The 21197-nt window shown below is 45.0% G+C and overlaps 1 protein-coding gene across 3 annotated transcripts in view; it reads left to right on the top strand.

Annotated features, from left to right (window-relative positions):
• The window catches only part of NPAS2 (neuronal PAS domain protein 2), a 169870-nt gene that overhangs the window by 118957 nt on the left and 29716 nt on the right, over window positions 1-21197 (top strand). For all 3 annotated transcript variants that reach the window (XM_074964898.1, XM_074964892.1, XM_074964906.1), the window contains 6 exons: window positions 6156-6274; window positions 8788-8870; window positions 10327-10433; window positions 12046-12193; window positions 18002-18083; window positions 19072-19213. In XM_074964898.1, coding sequence (XP_074820999.1) covers window positions 6156-6274; window positions 8788-8870; window positions 10327-10433; window positions 12046-12193; window positions 18002-18083; window positions 19072-19213 — 681 coding nt within the window. The remainder of the gene's footprint in view (window positions 1-6155; window positions 6275-8787; window positions 8871-10326; window positions 10434-12045; window positions 12194-18001; window positions 18084-19071; window positions 19214-21197) is intronic.

The following is a 21197-nucleotide window of genomic DNA, read 5'->3' as shown; positions in this document are numbered from 1 at the left end:
ACTGAAGGAAATAATGGGCTTAATCGGCAGCAAGGTTAGATATTAGGTTAGATATTAGGAAAAACTTGCTAACTATATGGATAGTTAAGTACTAGAATAGGCTTCCCAGGGAGGTTTTGGAATCCCCATCACTGGAGGTTTTTAAGAATAGCTTAGACAAACACCTGTCAGGGATGGTCTAGGCATACATGGTCCTGCCACAGTGCAGGGAACTGGACTCAGAGCTGTCCCTTGGGTAGGGTGAATTGGGGCGACTGCTCTGGGCCCCACGCTTTGGGGGACCCTGCAGGCCAGTGCAGTTGGCCGGCACAGTCGGTCCTGGAAGAGATGAATCCATCACTTCCGCCCCGGACCCCGCACCCTCCCAGGGATGGCCCTGACTGGACTTGACATCCAGCTCTTGAGGTCCCTTCCAGCCCTACATTTCTATGATTCTATGACCCTCCCAGGCTCCGCAGCCTGGCTGTGCAGGGGGAAGGAACTGTAACCCCACTACCACTAGAATGAGTCCTGAACTCAGACCTCTACCATTTCCATAAAGAGAAATCAGTTACAATTTTCGCTGCTAGGAAAGCCTGGTATCTGGTTGCTTTTAAATTTAAGTATCATCCCTTAGTACACTCAAAGACTTCGATTTGGAGTAACTCAAAAATTTGAATTGCCCATAGTCCTGTTCTGTGGCTTAACTGGATTTAAAAAAGGATCGTGAGCAGAAACAACATAATTGAAAATGATTCCTTTATGCCCTTTCCTCGCCTTAGGGAGAAATTCCAACTGGGCCCAAAGAAGAAATGGCAATACCTGGAACTTAGACATGCTCTGCAACTCCAGTTTGGGTCAGATGCCCTTACAACACTGCCCTTAGTCTTGGGGCTTTCTGAAACTGTTATACTGCCGACCTAAGTCAATGGCCAGAGTGTATTCCTATCCATCAGGCACAGTGGCAATCAGTAGTGACAATGTTAGAAGGAAATAGGAACAAGAACTTTCAATCTCCCTTACCAATATTCAGTGGACTCAGATTTGTTCCAATATACATCACTGCTCCCTTGGAGTTAAGATTAATCCATCAGAAAATGATCTGGAGGATGGACTGTACTGTATATACACTTTTCAGACCCAGAGCAGTCACCTGTGACAAATGCTGGCACTGCAATGCACCAGCACTAGTTTACACCACACGTTGCCCTGCAATCCATCTTTTTTGGACAGAGGTAAATTATTTATTTGGGCCAATTTCTTTCTCTCTATCAAGATGGAACTGCAGGCTGACCATGCCATCCTCGGCCTAACCAATCTGTTCTGGAAACGGAAATCCTTAAAAAAACTTTGGTTGGAGAGCTCTGATTGTAGTGACGTGCCCAATGAAAGTTCCAAGTGTGCCGGACTATTGAAGAATGGTACCCTCACTTGGTGAGCTTGGCAGCAATGGAACAAATAACATTTTGCAGTAGAAATGGATATGAGCCTCATTTTTTTGGAAGTTTTGGAATAATCACTTAATTAAATTGCCCAGTGGATAACCCTATTTTTGTGCACAGTGCTTCCTAGTCCCCTCCCATCTTTCCAACTCATCCCCTCTTCAGTTCCCTTCCCCCCCTTCTATGATTCCTCTCCTGCCCTCTTTTATTAACCTTTCAGGCATTTGCTTGATCATTTTCTCGCTCTCTACGCTCTTCCTCTTTCTCTTCCATTTCTCATTTTTTTCTGAAAGGGGAAACTCTGTGGATTAGTTTATGATTTTACTTTACACGGAATCCCAAACTGGGGCTGAACAACAACATGACCATGGTTACAAATGTCTTTAACCAGTCAAAGATTGTCTTTGTTATATTACTTTTTGCCCTTAATAATCAAGATGTTTGGCCGTTATCTTGTTGTAAAATCCCAATAATTGACTCTCTTCTCCAGGTTAGATTCCTTTCTTCTCTTTGCTGTTTCTGTTATGTTTATCATCTGTGTTAAGATAAGCAATAAACAATAAATCACACATGCTCAAAATGTAAACAGCATAAACTAGAGGGTTACAGTTGTATAAGAAACAAATGGTCGGAAACATTCTAAATTAAAATAAAAAGTGTGGGTAGACCAGTTGGATGCAGTGTCATTCTCAACTAGACAATGGAGCCTTTTTGTTTCATAAATATATTCCATTCATTTCACATGCAGTGATCTCTGTCCCCAAAGGTAGAAATATTTTTATCCATGGATTTTAGGGCTTGTATTTAAAAAAAAAAAAAAAAAAAAAGTAACTTCTATTCCTGCTCCTGATTTTTAAATTCCATCAATAGTAGCTCTGCTCTTTCAATTGCAAAATCCCAAATTTGACAGATAAGTTTACTGTAGCAATTCTTATCCTTTCTGGATTACATTTTCCTCTTGGGAATATAATGCAGTATTATATTTTGTAAATGCAAAATTTAGGACTGTGTTTTGCCTTTTTGTGCAAGCACAGAAGTCTCTCTGATTTAAGCTCATTCATATCAAATAACCTAAAATGCTCCAGTGAAAATTCCTCAGCCCAACAGGTTTGCTGTCGTGCGTTCCCCAATGAGCAGGTGCTTCCCACAAGTTAATAGGTTCACTTACCAGTTTTTTAATTTATCACACCTGCGTTTAGGAGACTTTGCTTAGACCCTTTTGGCCTCTTAGGATCCATCCTGCATAAATTTAACTATTAGAATTAAGGTTTACTTCAAGGAATGGTCCTGTTGACTTCACATATGACTGCTCATGGTATTGAGAAGTATGCCTGGAAGTAACTTTTTACAGTGTCCTTAATATGGGTGTGTATCATGCCATTGATTTTTAAACAGAACTCCCTTCTGAGATTCACAGAGTGCTACAAAATACTCAGTGGCATGATAAAGCCCATGTAGAGCAATGCAAATTGCTGCTTATGCAGGTTCCTCCTATTTTCCTGCAGTTCATACTCCTTTTCCATTTCCCTCCACCTCTTTTATTTAAGTCCCACAGAAGCCCTCATATATGCATACAAATGCAGCAGCAGAATTGGAATACAAATTCTTTAGAAATTCCTAAGAGGACCAGCAAATACATACATGCCTTACTTATGGAAGGAGAATATTTCCCCTAATGTTTATGTTAATAAATCCAGTCAATTATGCCCTTAAGGCTCAGGTAGAGGATGTTTCATGTCTAGAGATTTTTTTTTTAATTATACAGATGTTGACAGCTGTACCACTTTTTTAAATGTGGAATTTTTCTTCTCCTTTGTACTTTTTGGCTCAGTACATAAATGGATCCACAATGGTCTGAACTGATTAATCACACATATGAATTCTCTACAGACTACTTATTTTTCTGTTTCTCACTGTTATTCTTGTTATCAGGTATGTAATAAATTGGCTTAATACATAAGCCGGTGAAGAGAAGTCCATTATAAAAAGCCAGTACAGCAGATACCCAACATAAAAACTGCTAGTGAACTACCCATATATACTGATATACAAATTGGCTGAAAGGCAGCCTTTCTTCATCAAAGGGCATGTTTGCCTCTGTTGTGTGGTACAGAAAGGAGCCAGTGTAGGAATGCATGGCCGTCCCTCCCTGTCAATCGCCGAGGAAGGCCACTTCTCCTCACCATCACACATTTAGAATGGTAATCTGTAAAAGGGGAGAAATTAGATGTCTCTAGAGCTCAGACCCTCTGGCCTGGGCCTAGCAGTTATCGGTCATCAGGGCTCAAGCCCTCAAGCAGAGCAACGAACCCAAACAGTATAAGGGGCCCTCAGGCAGGACAGAGTAATATATAGTCCAGGAGCCCAGGCCCTTCAGCAGGGCCAGGCATCAGAAGTCTAAGGCTTCAGCCCTCAAGCAAGGCAGGGCAGGGCAGGGCAATACAGGGTCTAGTGTCCTAGCTCTGGCAGACCATAGACTAACATTGGCCTAAGGTGGGGAGGCTACCATCCCAGGGGTGAGGTGGCAGTGGCATGGAGGGACCCAGGCCCACCCAACTCCACCAGGAACTAGCCCAGGGTCCTAAGAGTGGCAGATTGTTCCACCACTGGGTCAACAGGGAATCCACCCACAACACAGTGACCTGGATTCAGGCAGCAACACAGCTGGACTAGAGTAAGTTGTCCCTAGGTTACTTTCTACTATCCCCTCAGGGTGTACCTGGATCCTGGGATAACCCTCTGTCTCCCGAGGATACCCCACCAGTGGCAGTTCAAGCAGCTCCTCAGCATCAGGCATGTCTGGCAGCTCTGGTGAGTCCTCGGGACAGCAGAGGTCTTCCTCAGGCTCCTGCTCTAGCAGCAGGTTGGAAGCATCTATCTTCCTCAGTGGCTCCAGCCCAGCGGAGCTGCAGGGCCTGCCTTTTCTACTTCCTGTTTCTGTTCCGCCCCACTTCTTCTAGCGGGGCGAGTGGGGCCTTTCTGCTTCTGCCCATCAGGTGTGTGTATGGCCATCCCTCCCTGTCAATCTCCAAGGGAGGCCATGCCTCATTGCTACAGCCAGATTGTGAGAAACTTGAGAAAATAGGGTCCAGGGCCACAGATAGAGGAGAGAAAGCTCTGTGGTAGCATCCCCCCACTTGCAATTGCTACGCAGGTTGAACTCTATGTGTCCAGGGCTGTGGTCGGCTGGAGAGTGCAGGAGTCAGGAAATAGCTCCTCACCATGCAGGTTCTCCCAGGACTGTTCCAGTACTCACTTGAAGTCTGGTGCATTGATTTCAGAGGTAGCAGGACTGTGATCTCCAGGCAGCATAAGTTGGGGTGTCATTTTCTTTAATACAAGTGCTCTGAAGAGGGGAGTTCATCCTCTGTGACACTAACATACATTGGGATCACAGGCTGTCTAGAGGCAACATGACAACTTTGCAAACCATTGCTGAAAATGAGGGCCTGAGGGGCATGCAGGTACCAGTGGACCCTGAACATGACACGAGACCTGTGGAATCATGAAAGACACAGTTATCAGTCCATCATAAAAAATTGTGGCTAAAACCCTTCCTCTTCAGCCCCTCTCCCAGTCTACTGTGCCAAGAGAGAATGGGGCAGGAACTCTCAAAAGATGCCCAACTTTGAAGACTAGCACTATATACTAAAGCCTGCTAGATTCTGCTTTTCTTTTGCTTAAAATAATTATAATTTTCAAACCTCAGTGCTATTGGGAGGAAGGGACTGGGGAGGATTGGTAAGGATAAAGGAGAGGATTAGGGTAGACAGGGAGGCTGGAGAGGGCCCAGGGATGGGGGGCAGGTTGGGATGGATTGAAGGGAATGCTGGGGCACTTGGGCTCAGGGAGAGGGTGTGGGTAGACTTGGGAGAGATTGAGGATGAAGTGTGGGCTGAGGGTCCCCACGGATCCAGGGAGGGGGTGGGGGGTTTGGTAAGGACAAGATGTTGCAGCTGAGGAGGGCCCAAGGCTGGGGAGGCTGGCTGGAATAGATTGAAGGGGATGTCGGGGGGGGGCCTATGGCTAAGGGGGAGGGTTAGGTTGAACTGGGGGTGGGAGCTGGGCTGGAGAGGGCCCAGGGATGGGGGCAGTTTGGAATGGACTGAACGGGATGCTGGGGGACCTATGGCTGAGGGAGAGAGTGTGGGTGGACTGGGGAGGAGTTGGGGATTGAGGGGGCTGAAGAATCCCCACAAATGCAGGAAGGGATTGGGGAGGATGGGCGGGATGAAAGAGAGGGTTAGGATGGATGAGGGGGCTGCAATTGGGTTTATACACTTTAGTATCTGAAGAAATATGCCTGCTAACTCCATGAAAGCCTCAGTGATATTGGTTTAAATGTTTGCCACCAGTGACTTGAATAACACCCTTCAATCTCTAACAACACTTCTTTCATCTGCTGTCTATAAGTAATACAATAAGATCGCTGAAATATATATTGTTTTTGTGAATGGTGAAAAGGAGCAACTGGATGTGTAGGGTTTCTTTCCAGAAAGCTGTTGTATATACCACTAGAAGGTTTGTCCTTACCTTTTATAAACATACTTCTTACTTTGAGTTAAGCTCTCATGTCTTCTTGCCTAACATGACTGATTTCGATTCAAATATATGCATATAAGCTTTAAAAGGTTTTGAGACACTCTTCTGAGTAAGATTTGTTATTAGTGCTTTTCAAATCTGTAAAATATTCAGTCAGGGCAAATCTGCTAATCTTGCTTTTTCCCTTCCCAGTGCCTAATTCCACTTGTAACTGCTTTGATGGTGCTGTTCCACAGGCTTACAGAACATCACTAGGAAAACAAGTCTGTTTTGTTGCTACTGTTCGACTGGCAACACCTCAGTTTATAAAGGTAAGTGCATGTAATGGAGTACATTAGTCTTAGAGGTACTATATATTCTTTCAATCGCTGTACATGCAAAATTCCAAATTTTACTAACAGAGTTGGTCAGAATACAGAGACTTCACAATCATGAATCAAAATCCGATATGTATACAGCGAGTAGGGTTATTGATCTGTTGCAGGGTTGATGGAAATGGTGTTGGAAATGGTGACATATCTGTTTCTTTATACTGGGAAATGCAATCAGGGGATGTCACTTGGGTGTTAGGATGCCTAGTGTGGCATTCCTTAGCTGTATTTTCCCAGCACTGGGATGGAGTGAGTAGAGATGCTGAAACCATGCCCTCAGTTGGCTAGATAGGTGCATTAAAATGACCCTTCCCACTCTTCTCCCATCATGACACTAGGGAATTCAGTTTTGCGGGACAGTGCATTCAACCCAGCACCTGCCCCTGCTGTAATTTAGTTGGCAAATGTAAGCCACTGCATTGGCTGTCCTATCCTCTGAGGTTAAGAAATCTAATTGAGACAAATCCCCTTTGACAGCATTGGTCGCTCAGCCTCACTCCAATACTGCACAGGGATTTTTAAAGGTATTCTTGACAGATTCACAGCCTTGATTGTCCAGTCTCCTCTGGAAAAGCAAGAATACTTCTCATAAACCTCAATAGTAGTATTCCTACTAATAGTACTCTGAATTTCCTTTCCTTTTTTTAGTTAAAACTCAACATTAATGTTGCATTAACATAAACTGCCTATGCCAATAAGTGGCTGTGTGTTGTAAGTGACCTGGACACGGCTCTGGGAGCCAGGAACTGCTGAATACAAATCTTTGCTCCTTAATTTACTTGCTAGGACCAGGGACAAGTCATTTAACCTCTGTGTCTCAATTTCCCACTCTAAAATACTTACCTTTCTGATTTTCTGAGCAAAGCAATGCCTGGCAAAGCAATGCCTGGCACTCTCTCTCTCTGTTTGTCTGTAACATGATAACGTTTAAATGCCACATCTGATCAGTGGGAGTGGGCACAAAGGAGGAGAATGGGAGCACACAGACATGGGAGACATCCCCCGCCCTGGCATGGGGTGTGTGGATTGCAAGGAAGGAGATGGGAGGGTGGACACAGGGAACTTGTGGGGTTGAATGGAAGAATGCAAGGAGGCCCTAGTGCATTCAGTGAGGTCTGCCTGGAGATGCAACAAAGTGTGCAACCCTCTAGTATTATTATTATTATTGCCATCATCCCTCTGCGTCATGGATTTTATTTTTTCACAAAGAGGCCCCAATCCTACCTAGCATAATATGTTTACTAATTATTATTATCACTTGCTCCTATGGGGGTTGAGAGGCTTAATGAATTAGGGCCAGGTTATTCCTGGCTCTGTCATGAATGCATGTAGGAGTGGGACATGAGAACAAGGTGAAAGGAACCTACCTCTTTATGCCCCTGTACAAAGGCTGGGGAGAGTTTCAGTCCTTGCATTCAGGACACCCAAGGTAGCATGGTCCAGTGGTTAGCATGTGGGTGTGGGACTTAGGATACCCAGATGCAGTTCCCTGTTCTGCCACAGACTTCCTGTGTCACCTTGCACAAGTCATATACTCTCTCTTTTCCTTCAGCTCCTTAGCTGAAAAATGGGCATAATAGTACTTCCCTATCCCACAGGGATGCTGTGAGGATGAATGTATTAAAGGATTGCACAGTGCTCAGATACAGTGGTAATATAGGAGGTAATATAGCTGCGTACCTCAGATTGAGCCACAGAGGTGTGCTGTCCCTTCATAGGTGGGGCCATAATCACGTGCCATCACATGGGCCAGTGGTGTTGAACGTCTGCAGGAGGAGAGAGCACATAACGGTGCAACAGCAGCTAAGGGCTCCTGGAGCCAAAGTACCTGCTAAAAGCACAATGCTTCTTAGGGTGTGTCTGCACTGCAGTTAGGCACCTGTGGCTGGCCCATGCCAACTGACTCGGTCTCATGGGGATCAGGCTACGGGGCTGTTTAATTGCAGTGTAGATGTTCGGATGCAAGGTGGGAGGGTTCCAGAGCTTGGGCTGCAGCCCGAGCCTGAATGTCTACACTACTATTAAACAGCCCTTCAGGCTAAGCCCCTTAGCCCAAGTCAGCTGGCATGGGCCAGCTGCGGGTCTCTAATTGCAGTGCAGACATACCTTCTGAGTTCCTGCCTGGGTTGTGCACTGTCCTCTACTGTGGGCTCTTACAGTACAGCAGTTGTGCTCTTGATATCTGTAGAGTGTTTTAAAAACATAACATCCTATATACTGTAAGAAATAATAATGATTATTAACTTGGCATGTATTGTAGAGTATTCTTTTCTTACTCTGTGCGATAATGTTAGTATCAGTTTGTATTAACATTAGATTTCTATTCAACATTACCGGTTGACATCTGTACTTTCTATTTGATTATATTCCTCATACCTGCTGTGTATTCCTATTTAACAAGAAGCAGATGAAGCCGAGAGATAAAGTTAACAAAGATCTTCTTCCCAATGCAGGAAATGTGCATAGTTGAAGAACCTTTAGAGGAATTCACTTCAAGACATAGTCTGGAATGGAAATTTTTATTTCTGGATCACAGGTTTGTGAGCAGAAAAACATACTTGGTTTTGTTTGTACCTGTTTACTGCTATTTTCATTAGCCAGATTCTGTCAAATAATATTATGCTTCACATCAAAATAGTTTGAAGAGCCTGGTTATCAGCACTATTATGACTAAAATTGCTACAAAAGCTGATGTTTGATTTCACTGATTCTGGAACTGGACGATTTTGTCTGCATTTATTTTTTCATCAATCTTTTTTACACAAATACTGTGTGTTAAAAAAAAAATTTCCTGAAAGTATTTTGATTAGCCAATCCTTATCTGTATTAAAATGTCAGTAGGCTATGAGCTCTAACCACAATAATTTCTAATTATTATACGGCTAATTAGCTAATCCAGAAATCAGAGGTAATAAATCCAGAAAAGTCAGGAGGATAGAGGTTTTTTTGTGTGTAACCTGTGCATTTTAGAAAAATGTGCCATGAAAATATTTCTTTCCAAATTCAGCCATGTGTGCAACTCCAATTGGGACAGTTGCTGAGGATCATGGAGGGCAGCTCTGTGCTGGTTTGACCAGTCTTGGGGCAGTCGGGCTGGCAAGGTTAGAGGTGTGAATTGGCTGCTCAGACACTCCATGTTCAGGCCCTGCAGAGGCCCACAATGAAAAGAAGCTTATGCAAGTTATCTCCCTGTCTATTCCTCCAGTCTCAGTGGTACTCTTTGCCATGCAGGAGCCATAGAGGCTGCTGTTGCCTAGAACAGTTGTGGTTCTAGTGAAGTCACTTGCCCCAGGGGAGAAACAGGGAAAGGCCTGAGAATGGGCCGGGGGGGGGGGGGGGGGAGGGGAATGCTCCTCGAAGCAAGTTCTTGAGAGGATATTGGGTGTTCCTGGGGCGCTCAGTTCCCAGTTACCTTTTTCCTGCAAGGGAGATCTCTGTCTTACAGGTCTATGACCTCTCTGGTTGGCTGGCAACTTTGTTCAAGAGCTGCTAGCTAGCTCTGGTGTTGGGTGAGGAGAGATGTTGCTCAGCTCCTTTGCTATCTCTGGGTGTAACTCAACCAAGGAGACTCTGCCTCCCCACAACAGGGACATCAGGGTGAGACCATGTTACTCCTGTCACCATTCCTTGGTGACACCACTGCCATATAAGGCAGTTGGATGGGGGCTGAAGTCACCAGGCAGTGCCTTGAGGGGAAAGGAATTGCTATAGAGCCGTGCCATGGTTGCTCTCCAGTGGGACCTCCCATCTCAGGATGCCCGTGCCACTCTGCAGGTGTGGAACCCAGTCGGGAAGCTGAGCTACAGCTGAGCTCCCTGCCCAAAGAGCAGAGAAGTCAGGATTTGGCCCATTTATTTCAGTGGGAGTTACGTATGTGTAAGTGAGAGCAGAATTTGGCCCAACTGACACTCTGAATTTCCTATTTAACATGGAAAAAGTTGCTGTGTGTTTCATTGTTTTGATTAAATAATTTGTACTGTGCCCATATGCAGAGCACCGCCTATTATAGGATACTTGCCTTTTGAAGTGCTGGGAACTTCTGGCTATGATTATTACCACATTGATGACCTAGAACTCTTAGCAAGGTGCCATGAACACTGTAAGTATTGCATAGTGTAAGCTCATATGAATTAATTGGCATGCTTGTTCTCAGTAAAATGCAGCTTCCGTTAAGATAGGTGTAAACTTGGTGGCCCAGGTTCTTACCTCTGGCACACTGCTATAAACCTATGAACTGACTTTAGTGGACTTGTTTCAGATTGAGTGTTCTTTAGCACTTAGAAGGCCAAATCCTGCTTTTGTTATTCACACAAGTAGTGCCAATGACAAGCAGTCAGGTGGATTCATTGCATGAGTGATGCAATCAGGATTTGAGCTACATTCTGTTATTCCAGTAAACTCACACAGTCTTGGAGAAGGTCACAGCTTTGTAAATCTTCTGCAGATTGTTATCCCTGGTGTTGTTCAATATATATTTAAAATCAGGGATTATTTAAATGTACTCTATTAGGATTTTAAAAAAACACCATTTGCTAAGTGAAGAAATATAAAAATCAAGCAATCTTATTCAAATATTGCTTATAGCATTGATGGTAATTCACAGTCTAATTACCCCGCTATGGTGTGAACGCCTTCAGTCAAAATTAGTTTTGGGATTTTGACATTATAATATAAGGCTAAATGCATTGAAGTGGGAGACCCTTGATGTTAATAAAACTAAAGCAGGGGTGAATTTGGCCCAGGAAGGTTTAAAACATTCAGGGCAAGTGTAAACTACAAAATTAAGTCGACCTAAGTTACATCAACATACAATCACCACAGTAATTAAATTGCTTTTGTGTATCCATACTACACTCCTTGTGTCGGCCGTGTGTGCCCTCACCAGGAGCACCTGCACTGATTTAACTGCCAGTGTGGGACATTGTGATACGGCTTCTGAAAGCCAGCAACAATCGATGTAATGAACGCAGTGTCTACACTGACATTTCATCAACCCAGCTACATTGACCTAAGCACTGCGCCTCTCATGGAGGTGGAGTTATTAAGTTGATGTCGTGGGCAAGTTACATCTGTGGGAGCTACATTTTAGGATAGACACTTACAGAGTTAGGTTGACGTAACTAGCTGCCTTGCATCGACCTAACTCTGTAGTGTAGGCCAGGCCTCAGTCAGGTCATCTCTGAAATCTTTACTGGCTGGGGAATTCCATTCAGTTTCAAATGATTTTCATCTATGTCTCATGTTATCTCAGTGTATAGACTTAAGGCCAAATTTTGCACTGATTTAAACTATGTCATATAAGCCAGTGGATGTGCATAGGATAAGTCTGCACAGGATTTAGTCCACCTTCTAAGGCATTTACATGCTCTATTTCCCTGCTATGGAACTCAGACCTTTCACATACAGTTATATAGTCTTAGAAATCAATGCCAGGTGCTTATTTGGCTAATTTGTGACCAGCACTTAGAACACAGAAAGAGTTACATATAAATTGTAGTTATTAATACATGGCTATAGTTAGCATTCATCATATTTGTGCTATTTATAAGCATACTGTTGTATATTTAAAATTTCAGAAAGGGATGCCTGGTGACATACATGATATGTGTGCTTTTACCATAAATCTCGGAGAGATTTCTTACAAAACTTTCTAAAAGTTATTTTTCACATTTTAAAATTTGTTATATGCAGTCTCCGTTTTCTACTAACAGTGATGCAGTTTGGCAAGGGAAAGTCTTGTTGTTACCGGTTTCTGACCAAAGGACAGCAGTGGATCTGGCTGCAGACCCATTACTATATCACCTACCATCAGTGGAACTCCAAGCCTGAGTTCATTGTATGCACACACACCGTAGTAAGGTAGGGAAAAGACTTAGTTATATTTGTCACCATTGTAATCAAGTCAGACTCTATGGACCTAAAAGCACAAGAACATATGGACATTTTAATGATTTCGTAAAGTCCCCTTAAGAGTCTTTCGCATAACAAAAAGGAAGTCTGAATTCTGTAGAGAAAATAAGCTTCATTAAACAAATATGATCAGGTTAAGTCTGTCTTCATGCTCCATGTACCATATGAGAACAAAATTCATTTGTCAGCCATCAGACTCTTAAAATCAGGGGCCAGCTTATTGTTTGCATTTGGCCCCCTTTGTGCCAATCCTATGATAGAAAGGGGCCATGAAGTATCGCATTACATCTAACCACTGGAGAATTCCCTCTTGTAGGTGTAACGCATACACCTCCTGGGTGTGGTGTTCTGTCCCATCTAGTGGCACCGAGACCACTTAGGCCTTGTCTACAGTACACGGTTATTTCAGAATTAGCCGAGTTAATTCGAAATAAAACTGACTCCGTCCACACGACCAAACCGGTTTTTTCGATTTAAAGGGATCTTTTATCCGATTTCTGTACTGCACCTCGGCAAGTGGAGTAGCGCTAAAATCGAGATCGCAGTTCCAGGTTACAGGTACTGTGGACGCAATTGGACGTTTATTGGCCTCCGGGAGCTATCCCAGAATGCTCCCTTGTGACCGCTCTGGACAACACTCTCAACTCCGATGCACTAGCCAGGTAGGCAGTAAAAGGCCCAGAAACTTTTGAATTTCATTTCCTGTTTGGTCACCATCAGCACAGTCCACCATCACATGAGACCACGCAGTCCCTGATTTGCAGACGAGCTCCAGCATGGTCCGAACAGGAGGTACTGGATCTCATCGCATGTTGGGGAGATGAATCTGCTATGGCAGAACTACGTTCCAAAAAAAGAAACGCAAATACGTACGCTAAAGTCTCCAGAGCCATGACGGAAAGAGGCTACTCCAGGGACACAGAGCAGTGTCGTACAAAAATCAAGGAGCTCAAGCAAACGTACCAAAAAGCCAGGGAGGCGAACAGGCACTCTGGGTCACAGCCCCATACATGCCGTTTCTACTGTTAGCTGCATGCAGTTATGAGGGGTGACGCCACCACTACCCCACCACGGTCCATGGACACCTGCAAGGGGGAGTTGCACGGAGCGAGGAGGATGAGTTATTGGAGGACAAAGAGGAGGAGGAGGACAGTGAACATGCGGCAAGTGGGGAATCCATTTTCTCCCCTAGCCAGGAACTATTCTTAATGCTGTACCCAACAGCCTCCCCCCACTCCCAATGCGGGCTCCCGGACCATGACCCTGGGGAAGGCACTTCTGGTGAGTGAGAGCCTGATCGGAGCCATGCGGGGGGGGAAACCCAGCCGCGCTGGGCTGTTCGTGTTTAGTTTAAAGGGCTCATCCCTGCTCAGAGCCTCATCGGAGCCACATAATGTGTGTGGGGGGGGGGAGGGAGGCAGAGGGGGTGTGTTGTGTGAAGCGATCATCCCAGAGAGCCTGCAGGCCCTCCTTTTATATGGCAAACCCACCAGGCATTGCTTGCTATGGGAAAGGGGGCCTGGCACTTTGAAAGCATTGAAATGAATGTGAAAGAAGCAGAACCCTGCATTCCCCTAGGGCTTACCATGGCTGCCTGAAAGCTGAATTCTGTTGCCCGGCCGCATGTGATGGCTTACTCACACCAAAGTGGCAGGCACTTCAGTATAAGAGGCAAAATGCAACCTTGTACAGAAAGAACATGTGCTGTGTACTATGAATTGCCTATTTCATTGAGAAAGTGTCCCCTTTGTTCTCTAAAATGTATCTTTTAAAATACTACCCTCCCTTTTCCTCCTCCCACAGGTGCAAATGTTTCAACGCGGCCCCTATCTGCTCCGCCTCAGAGGCTGGTCCAGATTAGAAGGCAGAAAAAACAAACTCGGGACGACATGTTTGCCGAGCTCATGCAGTCCTCCTGCACTGATAGGGACCAGCTGAATGCATGGAGGCAAACAATTGCGGTGTCCCGTAAAGTGTTAAATGAACACGAAGAGAGGAGGGACGCACGCAATGAGAGCAGGCAGGATGCTATGGTCAAGCTCATAGGGGAGCAAACTGACATGCTCCATTGTATGGTGGCTCTAATGCAGGAAAGGCAGCAAGACCACAGGCTGTCACTGCAGCCCCTGTATAACTGCCCTCCCTCGTCTCCAAGTTCCATAGCCTCCTCACCCAGACGCCCAAGAACCGGGGGGGAGGCGGGGAGAGAAGCTACGGGGACCCACACACTCAACCTCAGAGGATTGCACAAGCAGCAGAAAGCTGGAATATCCGAAATTTTGATTTGGTTTCTGGACTTGTCCTTATGTCCTCCTCCACCCCCTTCCCCCGGGCTACCTTCTGATTTCTCTCAGTGTGTTGTGCAACAAATAATAAAGAACATTTTTTAAACAATTGTGACTTTATTTCCGTTCATATATATAGGGGTCTGGTAACTTCAAGAGAAACAAACACAACTGTCACACCGTACCCTGGCCAGTCATGAAACTGGCTTTCAAAGCTTCTCTGATGCTCAGTGCCCCTGCTGCACTCTTCTAATTGCCCTGTTTTCTGGCTGTGCAAAATTGGCCGCCAGGCAAGTTGCCTCAACCTCCCACCCTGCCATAAACGTCTCCCCCTTACTCTCACAGATATTGTGGAGCACACAACAAGCAGCAATTACAAGTGGAATATTGGTTGTGCTGAGATCTAACCGAGTCAGTAAACTGCGCCAGCGCGCTTTCAAACATCCAAGAACACATTCTACCACCATTCTGCACTTGCTCAGCCTATAGTTGAACTGCTCCTTATTACTGTCCAGGGTGCCTGTGTACGGCTTCATGAGCCATGGCATTAAGGGGTAGGCTGGGTCCCCGAGGATAACTATAGGCATTTCAACATCCCCAACAGTAATTTTCTGGACTGGGAAGTAAGTCCCTTCCTGCAGCTGTTCAAACAGACCAGAGGTCCTGAAGTTGTGAGCGTCATGCACCTTTCCCAGCCATCCCACACTGATGTCGGTGAAATATCCCTTGTGATCCACCAGTGCTTGCAGCACCATGGAAAAGTACCCCTTGCGGTTTACGCAGTGGACGCCCTGGTGTTCCGGGGCCAAGATATGGATATGCGTTTCGTCTATCACCCCTCTGCAGTTAGAGAACCCCAGCGCATTAAAGCCATCCACAATGGTCTGCACATTTCCCAAAGTCACTACCCTTGATAGCAGCTGGTCAATGATTGCGTTGGCTACTTGCAGCACAGCAGCCCTCACAGTAGATTTGCCCACTCCAAACTGATTCCTGACTGACCTGTAGCTGTCGGGCATTGCAAGCTTCCACAGGGCTATGGCCACTTGCTTCTCAACTGTGAGGGCTGCTCTCATTTTGGTGTCTTTGCACTTCAGGGCAGGGGAAAGCAAGTCACAAAGTTCCATGAAAGTGGCCCTAAGCATATGAAAGTTTTGCAGCCACTGGAAATCATCCCATACCTGCAACACTAGGCAGTCCCCCCAGTCTGTGCTCGTTTCCTGGGCCCAGAATCGGCGTTCCACGGCATGAACCTGGCCCAACGCCACCATGATCTCCCAATTGCCACATGCCGTGCTTCTAGGACTGTCTGTGTCCATGTCCTCATCACTATCATAATCGCGCTGTCGTCGCTTCCTCGCCCAGTTTTGCAGGTACTGCACATACTGCTGGATAATGCACGAGGTATTTACAATGGTCAAAACTGCAGCGGAGATCTGAGCGGGCTCCATGCTTGCCATGCTATGGCGCCTGCATGGGTAATCCTGGGAAAAGGGCGCAAAACGTAGGAGAGCAGAGTGGCAGCGGAATAGGTGCTGTTCGGTTCACAATAGCCAAAAAAAGGCAGGAAATGGTTGTCTTCTGTAGCTTTCACGGAGGCGAGAGCCCAGGACAGACAACATGGAGAAGCTCAATAGTGCGGCAAGAGCGGGAGAGCAGAGTTGGCAGCGGAAGCTGTGCTGCTCAGTTCATGATGGCCGAGCATAGTTGGCAGTGGAAGCAGTCGATGAGGAAGAGAAAGAGTAGATACTTATAGAGATTACATAGAAAGATGAGAGGAAATGCGAGATGGATTCATAGTACCAGGAGAGAAGCAGTGCACCGTACTGCACCATCTGCTGAAAGCAGTATGGCGTCTGCACGCCAAAAAGTCGCGAAATGATTGTCTGCCATAGCTTTCATGGCGGGAGGAGTGACTGACGACACACACCCAGAAACACTCGTGAGAATGCTTTTGCCCCATCATGCACTGGGAGCTTAACCCAGAATTCCAATGGGTGGCGGGGACTGCGGGAACTGTGGGATAGGTACCCACAGTGCACCGCTCCGACATTTGATGCTAGCCTCGGTACTGTGGATGCACTCCACCGAATTCACGCGCTTTAGTGGGGACACACAAGACCGAAAGTATAAAATCACTTCCGAAAATTCGAATAGAATAATTTCGAAATAATTTCGTACTGTAGAGTGATGTACCCTTAGAGAGAGAGAGAAAGAAAGAGCGAGATTAATGAGTTTGCTCTACAGCTTTAGCTAACAGCGATATGGCTTTTAGCTCATGCAGTAGAGGCTCATGCACTAACATTCAGAGGCCCCAGGTTCGATCCCGCCCACTGACAACTGGGGTCTGTCGGTGTTACATAGGGATCAGCCATGCATGGTATATGGCAAATGTAATGGTAGTAGGCCACCTCTCTAACAGCCTCTGACACAAGGGGCAAGGCTGAAGAAAAGAGAGTGAGGCCAGAGTATTGATACATTCCAGCTGTTCTTGGCTGGTGGAGTGGCCCCTTGGGGCCAGAGATGACTAGGAGTAGGTTAAAGTAGTTGACCAGCTCACAGATAGGGGAATTGCAAATTTGGCTTAAAGCTACCTTTTATCCCCATCCCTTCTGCTCAGCTGGAATCAGAGAAGCAGGACATTCAACTGTATAAAATAGTACAAGACAGTACAATAGTACAATACAGCTTATGGATGTAAATGCAGCATAGGTGACGGTATTTCAAGTGTTGCTTTTGAAAATAAGGAGGAGGCATAACTCTCAGCTTCCTACATAGTGTTAACATAAAGAACAAGAAAATTAAAAAGCTTTGAGCATATTTCAGAGTAAATAAAATTCTGGTGTTTTGGGGACTTAGACAATAGCAAGCCACTGAGGTCCTGATTCTGTCCCCTGTTCCAGCCCCACCCCCCCACTCCAGGTCACAGTAGGCTAGGTAGGAGAAGCATAGGGCTGCTGTAAGTGGCCTGTTAGGATCCAGCATAAGGGGTGTGCTGGGAGTGGTTGTAGCACTCAGTGCAATGGGGATGTAGGGCTGCAGAGCAGCCCATAGGCAGCCTGCTTAAGAGTGGGGTGGGATGGAAGTGAGTGATGAAGGTTTATGTGGCAGTGGGGGAACAGGCTGATCACTTAACTTTCATTTCCTGACATTCTAATATTTGGGATTTTTTAAAGTGTGGAACTTTTGTAAAGAAATTGTAACATTGTTTTGGGTTGGACTCCAACAAAACACACTTTCAGCCTTAACACTTTTTTAACAAATGTTTTGTTTGTGAATGGATATATAGAAGTTGAGCAGAAATTGAAAATAAAAACACAGTCCTTCAAATCATATGCATTAAATGTGACTTGATTTCATTTATCATGTAATGGTTTACAATACCATGTAATGTTGCTCCGTTTGTTTAAAATGCATTTTATAAAATAAAATAATGAAATGTTACTCATGTAGAATTACATTTTTCAATTAGTTATGCCGATGTTCGAGTGGAAAGGAGACAAGAACTGGCCTTGGAAACTGCACCCTCAGAAGTTGTTTCTTCAGCACTAGAGGTATAACCAGATATGTTTTTCATAAACATGCAGTAATTGTGACCTATTCTTGTGTTAACATTTCCAAAGATCTAGAAGCAATGCTGATCTAGACATATTCCCTGAATTTTATACTCCAGGGTTTGATGAGCTCTTGAACAATTATTTAAGTAAACTGGAGTTGCGCATAAAAGGACAAACTTAGAGATCAGAGAGAGTGGTGAAACACAAAGCCTGGGCAGTAGCATTGTAAGCTTTACCATGCTTCCTTGCCAACATGCTACGATTTGACCTAGAGGGGCTATTTCTAAGAGTGAGATTCCTTTTGGAACAATCATCTTGAGATTGTTTTTCATGCACAAGAATACTGCATCCTGCATATTAAAGCAGAGTGTACAAAAGTTATTTATAAGCAGTACCCTGTCACGATAATACCTGAGTCTTTCATGTAATATGTCACATGGTGATATCAATATAAGCAAGTTTTAGGAGGAAAAATTCACTCCTGTGTTGACTTGTCTGCCAAATTCCTACCTAGAGCGGATCAAAAGGTCACATTTATTACAACCTGAAAAACAGGGTTTAAATGAAATTGCCAACTCATCCTTAACTACACACTGACATGCATAAGTCTGAACCTGTCCAAAACGTGTTATCTGAAGAACAAAGGGTCCAATTTTGTGCATTGCTGAATGGTTCTGGGTATTCTCACTCACCACTGAAGGAAGAAAGAGATTCTGCAACTCAAAGGACTGGACCGAAAATGAATAGGGCGATAGCCTGCATGGTCTTTCCACAACAGTAAAAGCTCATTCATATGCAATTGGAAGGTATAGCAGAAGTAGGTGTCATAGACATTCTGGCCCAGGTTCTCTGTTGCTGTAGATTGTAATAGCTCCATGGAAGTCAGTTTATACCAGCTGAAGATCTGACCCTACGAGTACTATTAGATACATGACAGAACACCATACCCTGTCAGATGTAATATGATGTTTTTTTTTAATTTTAGGACAATGGCTTAGGCTTGAATCCCGAACAGCACTTTAATGCACTTGAAATAGGTGTCTCAGTTCTCAACACTAGTCGAACACCCTCTGTATCATCTAGAAACTCACACAAATCTTCCAACACACCCATGTCTGACCCTGCATGTAAGTGATGTTATTATGGAGCTACTGTATCAATACTTTATTTTAAAATTAGCTAAATTACCCCCCAAAAAGTGAGTGTATCATTCCTGGTGGTATAATAATTACTGGTGAGATGCTGAAGGTGCTGATGACATGTCCATTAATTCCATCGCCCATGGACAGGTAAGTAGTTAATTGAAGGTGGTAAAATGGGCTGATGTAATCATCCATGTCTTTGGAATAAAGGGGGCTAGTTGTGAAGCCTGTTGCTGTTGAGTTCTATGAAGATGAAATTTACAGTTGCTAGGCACAGTTCCAAGCTATAATATTATACTGTGTTGTCCTGGAAGTTAGGAAGGTCGTCAGCTGGAAAGTTCTGAAACTCAAGGCTAAATTCAGAAGTCATGCATAAGGTTTTAGTAAAGCCCAGTGGTTCTCAACCTATTTACCATTGTGGGCACATGCAGCCTACAATGTGTTATGTGGGTCGCATCCAGTACGACCTATATAGCCCTGATGATGTCACATGGGCCACAGCTGTGTGCTGATTGGGCCACAAGCGGCCCACAGGCCACAGGTTCAGAACCACTGGTACAGCCAAATGCATGGTGATACACGTAGCAACAAAGAATGCAGGTCACACTGACAGGGCCGGGGACTGCATTCTCGATGCCGTGATTCTGAAAGGATTTAAGGGTCATGATGGCTCTCCAACTGAATACAAACTCCCAGTGCAATGCTGTGGCTGAGAGCGTTAATATAATTTTTGGAAGTACAAATGGAATTCTGAGTAGGAGTAGGGAGGTGGTATTACCTCTGCATAAGGCATTGGTGAGACCATTACCCCATTACTGTGTCCAGGTGTGGTGTCTGCACTTCAAAAAAGAATGTTGAAAAGTTGGAAGAGGTTCCTAAAAGAGCTACAAGAATGACTGAAGGTCTGGAAAACATCCCTTACAGTGAGAGACTTTAAAAGCTCAATCTGTTTAGCTTGTCAAAGAGAAACTAAGAAGTGAATTGATCATGGGGTATGAGTACCTATAGGATAAAGGTATAATGAGCTCTAACGACAGGAAGTTAAAGCTAAATAAATATAGACTAGAAATAAAGTACAGATTTTTGTTAAGGTAACCAACCATTGAAACAACTGACTGAGGCATGTGGTGTATTCACCATCACTCGCCATCTTTAAATCTAGATTGGCTAACTTTCTAAAAGAGATGCTCTAGCTCCAACAGAAGTTATGGGCTTGATGCAGGAATTATTAGATGAAATTCAATCACTGTGTTATGCAGGAGGTCAAACTAGAGGATCATAATGTTCCCTCCTGACCTTAAAATCTATGAAGTGGTGTAAGTTAGACTCCCATACATGCACTCAGACCCCATACCTGTACACACTTATGTATCCCATAAACTCCTGAGGCAGAACCTAAGGGGTGGCACAAAGGTGCCTTTAAATGTTAGGTTTGTGCTCTTCAGATTTGAGGGTATCATTTAGAGCAGGGGTTCCCAAACTGTGGGCCATGACACAATCCCAGGTGCCCCCCAAACTGCATACGTTGATGGACTGGAGGCCGGTGATGGCCCACACCCAGGGCTGGAGGAGCCCAGCACCTTCGGCGGGTGACAGAGAGCAAAACAGAGCCACCGGGTGATGGGCACAGGGTGAGGGGGCTGTCTCTGAGAGGCAGCAGCTCCCAGGGCAGCTGGAGGAGGATGAATGGTTCGTGGCCATTCCTGCTCCGAGCCACTGCACCCCATGATCTGTGGCTGTCAGGCCCCCTGGAGTATCGGCCCTGTGCCTCCTTCCCACGGTGCTCCTCTCCCTGACAGATGCATGTTAACAGTGGGCCACAGTGCCTATTGCAGCTACACAGGTGGGCCTCGGGAAAAAGTCTGGTAACTCCTGAGTTAGACCAGCATCAAGCCACTCTGACTTAGGTCAGCAGTAACAGCCCATGGGTGATGTTCTGCTGGCCCAGGATCACTGGAGCTGAAGGCCC

The sequence above is a fragment of the Natator depressus genome, chromosome 1 (assembly GCF_965152275.1).
Source record: "Natator depressus isolate rNatDep1 chromosome 1, rNatDep2.hap1, whole genome shotgun sequence".
Taxonomy (NCBI): Eukaryota; Metazoa; Chordata; order Testudines; family Cheloniidae; genus Natator; species Natator depressus.
Note: the sequence above shows the minus strand (reverse complement) of the source record. Positions and strands in the feature narration are given on the sequence as shown.